This window comes from Ahaetulla prasina, chromosome 8, assembly GCF_028640845.1.
Source record: "Ahaetulla prasina isolate Xishuangbanna chromosome 8, ASM2864084v1, whole genome shotgun sequence".
Classification (NCBI taxonomy): domain Eukaryota; kingdom Metazoa; phylum Chordata; class Lepidosauria; order Squamata; family Colubridae; genus Ahaetulla; species Ahaetulla prasina.
This window is the reverse complement of record NC_080546.1, coordinates 46,412,456-46,424,405: the sequence shown is the minus strand read 5'-3', so window position 1 is coordinate 46,424,405 and position 11,950 is coordinate 46,412,456. Positions and strand designations below refer to the sequence as shown.

At 35.5% G+C, this 11,950-nt stretch overlaps 1 protein-coding gene across 3 annotated transcripts in view; it reads right to left on the bottom strand.

The window, feature by feature from the left end:
- Positions 1-997: 997 nt before the first annotated feature.
- PDE5A (phosphodiesterase 5A) overlaps positions 998-11,950 on the bottom strand; it is a 99,610-nt gene continuing 88,657 nt past the window's right edge. For all 3 annotated transcript variants that reach the window (XM_058193601.1, XM_058193600.1, XM_058193602.1), the window contains exons 16-21: positions 10,794-10,894; positions 10,573-10,650; positions 9,171-9,234; positions 8,728-8,802; positions 6,303-6,386; positions 998-6,010 (exon numbers count right to left, since the gene is read on the bottom strand). In XM_058193601.1, coding sequence (XP_058049584.1) covers positions 5,873-6,010; positions 6,303-6,386; positions 8,728-8,802; positions 9,171-9,234; positions 10,573-10,650; positions 10,794-10,894 — 540 coding nt within the window. In that variant the 3' untranslated portion in view covers positions 998-5,872. The remainder of the gene's footprint in view (positions 6,011-6,302; positions 6,387-8,727; positions 8,803-9,170; positions 9,235-10,572; positions 10,651-10,793; positions 10,895-11,950) is intronic.

Genomic DNA, 11,950 nt, shown 5'->3' with positions numbered 1-11,950 from the left:
AAAAATACGGTACATATACGTATACACATATACATATACACATGTACATGTATATAGCCCTTGCATATGACTATTCATTTAATGACCATTCAAAGTTACAATGGTACTGAAAAAAGTCACTTAGTCAATCCACACACCATTGCAAGGCCCTGTGTGTGTGTGTGTGTGTGTGTGTGTGTGTGTGTAATCACATCATTGACATTGGTGAGCCTCTCAGCTTGTTTTGAACAAGCAAAGTCAATAGGCAAAGTTAAGTTTGCTTAATGAAAGCATGATTCATTGAACAGCCATGGTAATTTGCTTAACAATCGTGGCAAAACAGTTTGTGAATTCAGGTATGGCTCCATTAATAACTGCATTGTTTAGCAATGGAAGTTTCAGTCCCAATTGTTGTCGTAAATCAAGGATTACTGATACCTGCAAGTATATTTTACCCTTCAATAATTTCAACTTGTTTTGTTACAGTATTTTAAATTAGGAAAGTGAAGAAATAATGAACAAAAATAAATAACTAATAGCAACTTAAGAGAAAATGATTTAATAGCATATTTAATTTTCTAGGCCTCTTAGCTACCTTAAATAAAAAAAATATTTCTAACTGAAGTAAGTGAGAAATCTAAACTTTGAGGAATCCTTCAAAGGTAAATATGCTTTTAGAAGTTTACAACAAATATGTAACAAATAAAAATAGTGTGTTCAGAAACAAACGCACACACACTGTATTTGTTCAAAGCAGAAAAAAGCAGAACCCTATTAGTTCAGCAAGTGATGTATAAATAGTTTCTGTAAAAGAAATTCATCTCAAAATCGTGAGTATTCTTACTGCATTCTAAGGAAACATGTCCTCTTCAGTCATAATGCTAAACACATTTTACATGCAAGGAAAGAAAATTAGGGCAAACTTAGCAGTACTGCCTCTTCTATTTTCTTTGCCTTCAGCTAATGCTGGGTGTTTGTCCATGGAAAATGTCCCAGTGATTTGGAGAAATATGAAAAATCAGGGGGAAAAAGCGATATCATTTTATTTCTATCTCCAGCTATTCTTCCCGTTCTACATATAAAAGACAACAAGTAGAAATTGAGGGAACGGATTGGAGGTTACAAATTCATTGGCCTCTTTATATAATATGGCTTATAGAAGAATGCAGTGATAGCAGAGATAACATCCACATCTATCTCCACAGTTTTTACAGAAAAGGGTAAAATATAATTTTAATCTGATTGGAATGAACAAGGCTTCATGACTCCACCAAAATTTACGTGAGTTTTATGTAAGTCAAGAATATTGTACTGTCCAGAGTTTATATCAAATATGCCTGATGATACTGAATTGCTATATTTATCCTAAACGTGATAATGCTAGCTAAGTCATAACTCTTATTTTCAGGTTTATTCTAGATACACGTTATTTTAATTGTATAGTTGCATTATAAATGGCTACTTAAATTTATGGGAAAGGCAGAAAAAAATTAATATCTTAGATTCAGGTTTCTTTCCATTGCAATTTTTCAAGGGAGAAAAAACACATTTTTATCACACATTTAGGTTATCAATGCTAAATAATCAGCTACTGAGAAGTCAAATTATGTATATGTATATCTGAAATGAACATCACTGCCCCCAAAATGTTGGTTTGAAACAAATGGATGGTCAATGTTTTGGGAAGTTAACATCCCAAAATCCAATTATCTTAAATTGAGAATCTGGTGTTTTGTTTTTTTAAGTTGGAAGTAGTTTTGGAAACTTCTACATATTCCATATTTCACTGATAAGCTTCACATATATTATCTACTTAAAATTGCACAAATCTAAAAATCCATGAATTGTTACCAATTGTTACCAATCACTGATTCAGCATTCAACAGGAATTAGTTTGGTTTTGAATTTAACCCTTTAAAATGTACATTTTAAAATGAACATGTTACAATTTCAAATATATTATTTCTTGCATTCTTTACAGATGCATGAAACTGAAGTCTCCCATGGTACATATGATAGACTTCATAAAATAATAAAGATGACAAACTAAAATAATTTGGTCTTTATAAATGAATAGAACTACGTTCCTTTGAAAAAAATTATTCCCGAATCTTTAATAACTTTATTAAAATATTCATTAAATTAAGGAAGAGACATACCCTAATGCTTTAGTTCAATATGTCTATTTAAGTGGTATTCATTTCAGACAAAAAATGGGGAACAGTTAGACTCATTTCTCAAAAATGAATTCTGCAAGTTCTTTGTTTACATATAATTTGTCTTCCTTAATCTGATTTGTACTTACCTACAAAACATTAGTAATCGGTTTTACTTTCATACAGATTAAACCATAATTAAGGAGATTCTACCACACCTAAGAACTATAGTAGTATGCTATCCATGTTAGTGATTTTAAGATTAGAATTTAAGCAATTTGTTGAGATTTTATATTAAATTCCATTTGTTAGATTTTACTAACCCTATATAACCTCATTAAAATAATAACCACATATATTAATATAGTAATTAATTAATATCCTCATATATTAATTAACCTCAGTATTAATATATTATTAAACTAATCAGTTAGCTTTTCCCCCTTAAATATGGACATAGGATTTTAATCTGTACTGGTATTCCTAGAAGGGACACCACAAGTTTCAGATCATTTACTCCTGCATAGGAAAGCTTTCCCTCAAATCAGACTCATTAAAATTACCATGTCAAAGAGAAGCCTCAGTTGGTGGGAAATTATTCTACTCCGAAGAAATGTTTGTAGTATGTCACTAATCTGAGAACAGCATGGGGACAGCCTGCTTAGCTTCAGAATACTGCAAGGTGCCAGGGACTAATGAAACTACATTGATTTGTCAGAAATGATACAAATAAGCTTTTGTAAAAAGGGTCAATCAAATGATAGCTAACATTTTTATCAAATGTATGAGGAGGAGTGAAAAGTTTAGTGAATATATATTGTTTGGTGGTTATGGAAGTAAAGTTGAGTGCTTTAATTTGACTAACTGGAGACTTTAAAATGTTGCAATCAATAAAGCCTTGTAATAACCTCACCATTAGCCAACCCTACAAAAAAGCTAGTCTTGAGCTCCAGGACGGAAATCAGATTTCATAATGCTTTTTATTGCACACCATAAAAACATACTCATGCTAACTGACCTTATTTGTACCACCATCCCAAAGTTAATTCAGATCTAGAGTCTCATAAATAAGCTCTTAGCATGACAGCTAATAAGAGAACCTTTCCCAGAAGCCCCTAATAAATAAAGCTCCTGTTTCTTTAAGATGAGCTTCTTTTGTTCTCTAAAGATATAAAGATACAATAATCTTGAGAGAAACCAGATGATAGCTTTTACCTCATTAATAAGTTAAGCTGTTTCCCTAACAGTAAGCCTGATGGTATTAAAACAAAAAAGTGCAAGTGTTCTATTTACCAAAAATTTAAAAAAGATATGTTTTCTTTTTAATGTCTAGTAGTATTGTGGCAAAAGTTACCATATGTGAATAATTTATATGGACAAATAGTTCTGGCAATCCAAAGATTGTTTTATACGCGGTTAGGATTACCAGATATCTGAACAGGCAAAGGAAGACACACTGGTTATCCTTTTTGGCATCCACAACAAAAATTACAGTAAAAAACTTACCAAAAAAGTTTAGCAACTGTTTAAAGTTATGCTGGCACTGAAAAAACAACTTATGACCAGTTCTTGCACTTATGACCATCACAGCATAGCATCCCCATGGACAAATGATTAAAACGTGGGTGTTTGGCAGCTCGGCATGTATTTATGAAGGTTGCAGCATCTCAAAGTCACATGATCATCATTTACAACTTTCCCAGTGGGCTTCTGACAAGCAAAGTCAATGGGGGAACCTTAATAACTGTGTGATTCATTCAGCAACTGTGGCAAAAAAGATTGCAAAATTGGGCACGATTCACTTAATCATCACATTGCTCAGTGACAGAAATTTAAATCCCAGTTGTGATTGTAAATTGAAGACTACCTGTAATTGATTAAGGTCTTGTCAGTTTGAGGCAGTAGCACACAGCTGAGGGAAGGTACTAATTAAGGTCACAGTGCTGACCTTGTTCACTTGCATTTAGCGTTTATTAGGGAAATGCTGCACCATTGAGAAAAGCTGCTCAGGAAGAGACAGCTTTTTACATACTCAAAAAACTGGACAATATTTGATTTTAAAGCTATGTCAGCTAGCCATAGGACATAAGGACAAAAGGGACACGTCCTCATTTTGTCTGTCAGCTGGTAACCCTGGACATTGTTTTTCTTGACTGCCAGTAGGATTTGTTTCATCTAGGCCAGGGATGTCAAACTCGGTTTCATTGAGGACCGCATCAGGGTTGTGTCTGACCTCGAGGGGCCAAGGTGAGCGTGGCTAGGGTGGGCATGGCCAAATCAATGTCACTCATGACGGAGGTGCCTGTGATGGCCTGAGCACTCTGCCAGCAAAAAAGGGGACCCGAGCTCCATTTTCCACTGCGATGGCCTCCTGCAATCCTTTGCAGCATGCAGCCCTCCCAACCTCTGTTTTCACTGGCAGAGGCACCAGAGGTTGGTCCTTCACTGTTTCCAGGGCAGCCCCACGGCCAGATCTAAGCACCCCACAGGCCAGACCCAGTCTGCGGGCCTTGAGTTTGACACCACTGAGCTATGACATTCCCTGTTGTTACATTCTTTAACTTTCTTTAAAGCTACTTTTGATAGAGTTCCTTGAATGCTTCTGGCAATTCCATACAGTTTACAAACTCTGTGATTCTGCTTCATTAAATTCAGTCTTATGAAATTCTAGAGCATTCTTCATTTGAAAAGCCACTCCTTAAAAAAATATGAACAGTTATTTTTAAGTAGTTCTGGCTATGACTTCTCTCTGATCTTTTGATACTGTTTTAAGATACCCAGAGCAATTATTCCATTTTAAAATGCAGCTTGGCTTTTTCATAGTGTACTCTGTTGATTTCATGGGTTTCTCTATCTAGTGTTCTTTAAGCAGGACTGTATTTTGATTCCAATGAACTGAAGATCATTTTCATCTTTTTTCTTTCTTTCTGTCTACGTGCCCCGTTTCCAGCTTTTTCACAACTTAAGTACTCCTTGTGATTTAAGTAATACAATTTTAATTATATATTTCTTAAACCTTTCGTTATTATTAAGGAACTGTGGACAATTTCATTTGCAGATTTTCCTCAGCTGCTGCAACATAATGAGTAAACTCAAGCATTCCCATGACAGGAAAAATCACAGATGCAGCATATTCCCTTGAGACTTGTACTTTAGCCTTTGAGCTCAACATGCCTCACCCTGAAAAAAACAGATTTCTTAGAACAAGCAATATTAATTCAGTGCTCTAGTTCCTCCCCCACACCAAGCAAATTCTGCCCAGCTTGCTTCTCTGTTAACTTCTAGCTTTCAAATGCAACACTACTTTTTCATTATTTACATTTAAGAAGAGGCATTATAAAAAAAATAAACCAGAAAGTGCCACATACAGTAATTTTTAAAGTACTGGCCATTGACCAAAACTAAATAACTATATACAACTCAGTACCAAGAATTTTCTGAAGCAGTCCTAAAAACTATCCACTTCCATATCATTATCTAACCGAGCATGACTAATTAGATCTGCTAGTTGCAGATCGATTGGAAATATACAATTATGATACATCAGACTACATAAAAATAATTCATATTGTGTTCTTGAGTGCTGTGCAAAAATATATGTTTCTTGTTATTTAAAATACAGCAGTGGCAAATTATGCACCTATTTCACACAGTGTCTAGTAAAACATTAGGTATCTCCAAATTATTATACATAAATATCTTCTTTGTAAACCAATATGTCCTAATGAATGTCTATTTCAGTTCCGTTTGGGCTGATTGCTTTCTCCAATGATCAAATTATTTTCCTGCTCTTCAGCTAAAGCTTGCCATTTCTGCCGGTTCTTCCTGCAGCCCTCAAGCAAAGGGTAACAGGCTTCGGATATGTAAGTTAATGCCTGCAAAAACAGAAACATGAATTAAATTAATGGAAAGAGAATCAAGTCTTACGAGAGAGCCTCTGTCTCTCATTAGGCACTGAAACCAGTGTTGTCTGGCTGTACACTTTGAAATAAAATAAACTTCTTTGAAATATGCTTTTAAGGTTTTGAAGCCTTCATCTCAACAGGTAATTACTGTCATCTACTTACACCTAAATCCTTTTGAACAAAAAATGCAGTGTTTAATTCAGTACTTGCAAATAACCCTGATACAAATGATTATGTCCTTTGACAGTTTCATACAGAATACCTCATAAAGCTGTAAGCAGATAGCATCAATGAATCCAACTTGCATGCTGGGAATTTTGTTTTTCTTTTCTCTGTTCATTAAATCCTGGGGGGGGGAAATACAAATATTGGAGCAAGATTAGTTTTAGAGCATTCAAATATGACCGTGTCCATCACCTTATCCTTTTCAGTCAGGAGAGGTTGGTCTACATTCAAATCCCAGTTCAATCTCAGTAACCTACATAGTCATTGATAAGCCAGTTTTGTTGACCCCTAATTTCTTTAATTGCGAAGTAGGAACTGTATTGAGGAGGTACAATCCATTAATGTTACCATAATATTGTTAATGGAGACTCTAAATGAACCAGGTCAAAATCCCATGAAAAAAATCAATGTAAATGGAAATATGCACTTAAATGTGACTTCATCATGCCTTTGGTCTCAACAGATCATTTTTCATATGGCTTAAAGTTAATGCTGACTGATTTATAATAAAAAAAAAACAGACACATGTATTTCCAAGTTGTGGAGCATATATTCAGATCATCCCCAAAAAATTCCTTTTATAGAAAATACATTTCATATCAATGTTCTGTCTCGGAGTATTCTCGTTACGATAACTCAGTTATTCTGGTGACTTCCTTTAATATCAGACAAAGTACACATAGAGCATATTCTTTGGAAAGCATAAACCTTGGAAGTGCTAGCTAAGTCATAACTGTTATTTTCAGATTTATTTATTTATTTATTTATTTATTTATTTATTTATTTATTATTTCAATTTCTATACCGCCCTTCCCCCGAAGGACTCAGGGCGGTTTACAGCCAACTAAGAACAACAAATATAAAAATTAAAAACAAATTTAAAAGATTAATTTAAATAGGCTGAAAATTCTAAAAACTATTAAAAACCCCTATTAAAAAACTATTAGGCCAGTCCTGCACGATGAAATAAAAGAGTCTTCAACTCACGCCAGAAGGCCTGGAGGTCAGGGAGTTGGCGTATCCCTGGGGGTAGGTCGTTCCAGAGGGCTGGAGCCCACACAAAGAAGGCCCTCCCCTGGGGGTCGCCAGTCGACATTGTCTGGCCGACGGCACCCTGAGGAGACCCTCTCTGTGGGAGCGCACTGGTCGACGGGAGGCCACCGGTAGCAGCAGGCGGTCCCGTAAGTAGCCCTGTCCTAAGCCATGGAGCGTTTTAAAGGTGATAACCAACACCTTGAATTGCACCCGGAAGGCAACCGGAAGCCGGTGCAGCCTGCGCAGGATAAGGGTTATATTGGAGCTTCGAGCTGCTCCCTCAATCACCCGCGCAGCCACATTCTGGACCAGTTGAAGCCTCTGGGTACTCTTCAAGGGGAGCCCCATGTAGAGAGCATTGCAGTAATCCAGGCGGGAAGTGACGAGGGCGTGAGTGACTGTGCATAGGGAATCCCGGTCCAAGAAGGGACGTAACTGACGTATCAGGCGAACCTGATAAAAAGCTCCTCTGGCGACGGCTGTCATATGTTCTTCTAACGACAGCCCTGCATCCAGAAGGACGCCTAGATTACAAACCCTCTCCATGGGGGCCAAAGATTCGCCCCCCCACAGTCAGTGATGGCCTCAGCTGATTGTACCAGGAAGCCAGCATCCACAGTCTTGGCTGGGTTGAGCTGGAGCCTGTTTTTCCCCATCTAGACCCATACGGCCTCCAGGCACCAGGACATCACTTCAACGGCTTCGCTGGGGTGGTTTGGGGTGGAAATGTACAGCTGCGTGTCGTCAGTGTACAGATGACACCTCACCCCAAAACCATTCTATATACGTTATCCTAATTTTACAAGTGCAGTATGAAATGGCTAGTTACATCCTATATAAACTACAGCACAAATTCAGTATCACAGATTCAGGTTTCTTTTCACTGCAATTTTTCAAGAGAGATAGAACATACTGTATATTTAATTACAGACTCTCAGTGCTAAATAATCAACCACAGAAATCAAATGAAGTTTATGTGAAATGAACATCATTGACCCCATAAATGCTAGTTTGAACATGATGGTGATCACTGTTTGGAGGGCGTTAATCAATACACATAAAAAGTTGAAAGCTTGGGGTTTTGTTGTTGTTAAGGTTTTTTGGAAACCTATAGACATTTCATGTTTCAGTAATTACCTGATCGTGTTACAATAAAGGAAAAAGAGGAGTCCTTAATGCTCTCTGAGCTTAGTTGTTTTCTTGCAGATTTTTAATTACCCAATGATAACATCATCAATGCTCTTTTCAACCCCTCAGTTCAACCCTTCATTTCAAACCTGAGCTACAAATATTGTCCTTTATTGGTAAAGGATAAAGAATTCTAACTATATTTGATAGAAATATTTGATCTGCATGAAATAATAAAAATGCTGTATAAAATAAATTTCTAGAACAAAACAATCTTAAAATGTTGTGCTTCTACTTACTGTGGGTTCAATGTTAAGTTCTTTTCTTTCTTTATCTCCTTGGTCAAAGAATTCTGCAGCTACAAGTTCAGCAATCTGCATGAAGGAAAATATATATCTGCTATCTTTTTCAGTAAATGTAAGCATGATATACTAGATAAATGTATCTAGTATAGCATAGTAGATTATGGGCAGATTATAAATAGAGAGGGGCGGTGGGGGAGGGAAGGAGAGAAAGAAAGAAAGAGAGAGAAATTAGGCAATATTTTTAATGCTGCCTTTCTAAGAATTTTTACCCTGATTTTAATGTGTCACATTTCACTGCAATGTCACTTTGTACAATAATCTGCTAGGCAGCAATTAATATCTGTGCCAAATGCACAGTGGATTCAGATGGGAGGAATAGCAGGAACAGTATGTTCAGGAAAATAAGGAATCTGATCAGGCTTTTGGTAGATACTTACCCGCTGCTGAACTGGCCATGGTTTTGTTATTGCCGATAAGTCACACGCAGTCATCAGCATTGCCCTGTAAAAACCACAAAGCCATGCTTTTACCGTATATATTTTGAAAAGCATTCCACTTCTGTAGCAAAATTAGGATATCTGTGACACCCCAAATTTCATTGAAAAAACAAAACAAAACTTTGGAAACATACAAATTTGTTATGACTTGAATGGCTGCAAATGATAATATTCATTATGGTGGGACTTAATATTAATATTAAAAGGAGAACCTAGCTCCTTTTCAAAGTGGTATTTCATTGTTCCTACCATTTATTTTCTTTCTCTCTCTAGTAATCAGTCATAGATTGCTGTGTTAAGTGACCATTCCCAATTCTTATTGGAAGAGTATAGTAAGTGTTACTCTACCTTAGCCTCCAATTTCCAGATTTCCCCAGCCAGCATGCAGCTAGTGATGACTGGATCATTGGGGGACTTGTTCTTAGGAACATAGCTGGAAACATCTCCATAACATAGTCCATGCTTAAAACATCCATGAATGTTCTATATCTAGCCCAGACCATTACAGTCACTGATTTACATAATTATATGTCACTGTAGATCACATCTTTCTTTGCTTGTCTTTCTCATACAATTCACGAAAGGCAAAATTCTTTCCCTTTTGATGACTTATACATTTAATAATAACTGCTGCTACCAATGCTGGGCTGCTATAAAACTTTGTCCCATTAAAAAAGAAAAAAACTTGAGGAAACAATAAGGTTCAGTGTTCTGAAACCAGATCTATACAATTTATAGGCTCAGCCTGTGGCCAGATCTTTATCCTCAATGGCTATTTGTGACAGCTCAGTCATTCATTTATCACCAGTATTAACAAGCAAGATAATATGTTGCAAAAGCTCATGGTATGTTGATCGGTCAGTACTAACTGAAAATGTCAAAAGCTCCCATCAGGCCACATATATAAGAGCATAGAAACCATCCCCAGTTTTTATATACAGTGTACTATAAAGCAAAAGTCTCCTATATCCATAATGAATCTCTGATTCTTGCTGAAGGACTAAGTTCCTGTTGTAAATGTAAACTAACTACTCTGATGCAAAGCAAAATGAATATTTTTTTCCTGAAAGCTAAGAAAACCAATTTTAACAGATCAATGCTTTTAAACAATAGACTTTCATCCAAAGAACAATATGGTATTTCGTCAAATCATGTTGGGAAATAATCTTGTTTGGCAAATAATATGAGACCTTACCAAATAATTAGAAGCAAGTAATTCACCCATATTCATGTAATTTTTGTTCTGCCTAGCCCAATCACCCAATGATAGCAAACCAATCATTGCTAAACTCTAGGGAAAAAAACCAGACTAGACGATAATAATGTCCTTAAAAAAACTTACAAAAATAATTCCTTTTGATAAAGGTCTTGTAGGTTAAACTGATTATTCCGCAGAAGGTCAAAAAACTCTCCTCTTCTTCTGAAAAGCATACAAAATTTAAATAATAATTATTAAATGCCTGAAAAGGAAAATTAGTACAATTTTACATTCTTAAAAAAGTGAGCAGAAAAACCACATATCTAACCAGAAAGTCTAATTATAATACCATAACAGCAACTTACTTTATGTATAGTGCTAAATCTGTGGCAAGAATAGCTTGCTTGATGATTTTCAATGTTGCCTTGTATTCTTCAATAGAAAGAGCACTGAGAATCTGACTGCCCTTGGTCCAAAAGAAAACAATGGAATATTTATGAAAAGAATGCATTGATTATAATGATACAGTAACTTTAACAGGCTCTTGTTAAATTCTACATATTACATGATTTTCTTCTACACTGAAAGCAAAAATATTGAATTTTTAAAAACCCAGTTATTAAAACTCAGCAAGAAGAAAACATAACTAGGTAAGGACCCTAAGAAAATATAAATTCTTTTTTTGAACTATTTGGCTGAGAAAATATAAGCAGCTGCTACTGAGTTTTTCTCATCAATCGCTAAAAAAAAGCTATTTTTATGTATCTATATTTTTGTGCACACTGCTGACACTGCCATGCAGCATCAACAATAACAATAACACACATACACAAATCATTGCAAATTTTCTGAGAAAAAAAAGATGAAATTATTCGTTACCACTTCCTTCTGCCAAAAATAGAAGTGGAAAAGATGAAACAAAACTTTATGTACACCTACACCTGCTGTTAAATACAAGGAATAGAATTTGCCTGACATTAATTGTCTTGTTGTGCTCTATCAAATCCTTATGCTACTCTAAATTCATGCAGGACCTGGCACAGCTTCACCAACAAAGATGCATTATTTAAATATGCTCTGCTGATGTAATTTCACTGACATTTTGCAATGTGTGTAAGTAACCTTGTAGCTTATGTATAAACATCTTGTTCCAGATATCTATCTTTAAGCTTGTAATGTAAGTGAAATTAAGAGAATTTCCAACTGACAAAAACATGGAAATAAAAGTAACAGAAGGAATAAGGGTTTCATACTGAGCTGAAAATATTTTGTAACTTTTTGTTTGGTCATTACCAAAGTTCACAAGAAAGAATAAAATAATGATGTACAAGTCTTGCCTTTAGTTCACTGCTTCCACAAGTTTGGAAATCTTGATAATACCAAGAGTGCTTAAGGTTCCTTAGAAAAATTAAGCAGAATTCTTAAGCATTTTTTTCCTTTTTTCATTAGGGTCAAGTTAGTGTGTGTTATCAAAATATTAACAAGCTTATCAGACAGCATTGGAAAAGCTTAGTAGCACAGC